This window comes from Theobroma cacao, chromosome 9, assembly GCF_000208745.1.
Source record: "Theobroma cacao cultivar B97-61/B2 chromosome 9, Criollo_cocoa_genome_V2, whole genome shotgun sequence".
NCBI lineage: Eukaryota > Viridiplantae > Streptophyta > Magnoliopsida > Malvales > Malvaceae > Theobroma > Theobroma cacao.
In genome coordinates this window covers 25217800-25220155 of record NC_030858.1, presented here as the reverse complement: position 1 = coordinate 25220155, position 2356 = coordinate 25217800, and the positions used below count along the sequence as shown (strand labels likewise).

At 33.5% G+C, this 2356-nt stretch overlaps 1 protein-coding gene across 1 annotated transcript; it reads right to left on the bottom strand.

Moving 5' to 3' along the window:
* Positions 731 to 1672, bottom strand: LOC18589641 (dirigent protein 22). The gene has a single exon (XM_007014697.2). The coding sequence runs from the start codon at positions 1564 to 1566 to the stop codon at positions 982 to 984; it is 585 nt and encodes a 194-aa protein (XP_007014759.1). The 5' UTR covers positions 1567 to 1672; the 3' UTR covers positions 731 to 981.

The window sequence follows — 2356 nt, the reverse complement described above, 5'->3', positions numbered from 1 at the left end:
TAACAAGAATTATAAAATTGATGTAATTAAGTTGTTTCAAATTTTTTAAATTATTTAAAAAAAGTTATCTATAAATATAGATTAGTAATAGATGCCAATAGAATCTTGAAGCGAGATTAGTTTAATATTACTTAAATGAAAATGTTTTTTAAAAATATTATAACTGCATAGAAGTTAGAGAAGCGAGTAGTTCATTTTTTATATTTAATGTGCTGATTAGGTAGAATAAGTAAACTGTTCAACTCAGTAAATTTATGTATGAGTAAATTGATTATACATGTAATTGTAAATAAAATAAAAATAAAATGAAAGTAATACAAGTATTTAATATATTTAAAAGTTTTTTTTATATTGAAAATTCTCGCAGAGTCTAACTATCTTGTTAAAATTTTATTAATTAATAAAATAAATTATATAAAGAGAGAACGTAAAACCTTACCTCCAGATTCGCAAGAAATATCAAAAAATAAAACCTACCCAAAGTATTACTTGCCTTGATCATTTACATATTAATTAAATAATGAAAGTCATATCACTTTAACTTTTCTAACTTTAGTAATATAAAGTATCAAAATAAAAATTTGCTTTTACCAAAGGACCTCAAGGAAGTTGGGGGTTGGCCCTTCTCTTTTGTTCAAGTCCTTAAGGCAAAAGAGAAAGAACACCCAACTCCCTCCACCTAATGCAATCTTGCCTCTGTTCTTCCTGTCTCTAAATTGGTTTCATCGACTGATCTATGTAAATTGATTAGAAATTGGAGTCCATATTACATAAACTTGTTTAGAGTAATTCCACATGGTACATATATAGACAGGCATCATCTCCAAACTTCAAATCAAAGCATAGTAATTATTACATCGTAAGAAGTAAAATAAACCACCCCACCCACCTAAAAAATAATCGAAAGTGGCCAACACAATGAAAGCAAGCATGCACCAACATAGAATAAATTAATAAAGTTGAAGTAAGTGGGTCAAATATTCAATAATGCAGCACATAGCAGGTGTACTGGACTATGGCATCTCCTGTCTCCAGATTGAATGTATGAGTTCTTGCCTGAACATAACCTCTGGCAAATCGGAAAAGGCCGCTGCCTCCGATCACCGGCATCTCTCTCACCTTGGAAAAGACTGTGTTTCTCCCCAGCACTGTAATGGTGCTACCGTTGTATTTTCCTACAGTAAAAGCAAAGTTCATGGACATCAACAGGCCTACCTCTTCTTGTGACGAGAGTGCATAGAACCCTTGTGCCCTTCCAACCATTTTGGAGCTTAACTTAGGCCCCTCGGTTAATGGATCATCGATCATACTAATTATGCCGAACCCAGTTGCCGATCCGTTGGAGGGTTGCACCACTTGGATAGATGTAGCGTTACGACCACTAACAATGTCGTGCCAATAGATGCGAAAGCGACTTAGCTTTTCTTCCTTTAGGCCGAGTAGCTTCCGATCTAGGATGCTCATAAAGTCATGATCATCTTCTCTGCTGCATTGGATGAGGCCAGAGGAAGAGAGAATGGATAAAATGATGAATTCGGAAGCTAAGATGAGAAGAATTCGAGCCATCTGCCACTGTTCCTTTTTTTGGGGGTGCTTTTCCAGTAGAAGACAGTAGTGTTGCAAGAGGTAGCTAATCTCGGATGCGCCTATTTATACAGAGGTCAGCACTGAATCATAGCAAATAATTGAGAACCACAAGTTGCTAGATAAAGAATCCTGATGTAGATATTTATATATGTGGACAATTTATTTTTATGACGCATAACATAACGTCTAGATTAATGTTATATACTAAATCAATCTATTCCATAAATTATTCAGGTACACAGATCTCCAAAATTCTATCTAATTACAGGGAATTAAATTGCTATTAACTTATCTAAGTAAAATATTTAGGAATTGCACAAAGGTAAAAGGTATATATATGCACAGGAAAATTTTAAAGCATTTCTTGACACTTTATAAAGATGCATTAGTAACTTGCAAGTGTAAAAATACTCTTGAAAAAGATAATAATATTGGTGTAACCTGAAGATAGACATGTAAATAGATATATTCGGAATTCTGTCCAATTTTTTTCAAAAATTTTAATTTTCTTATGATATATCAGCTCTTGGATATAAATTTTCAAATAACAACAACTAAAATGAAAGGAAGAGAGAGCATATAGAATATAAAATTTTGGCAGGGGCCCATTACAAAAATGACATCCAAGTTGGTGCACCAAGCTAGGAACAGGCCCTCCATCATGAAAGTAGCATGCTTGCCATAGGACCTGCTGGATCTAAGAGTACATGCGTAAAAGAACCGTAAAGCGTAAATACTCAAATGTTTTTTCCATTAGGAAATAGGAGTT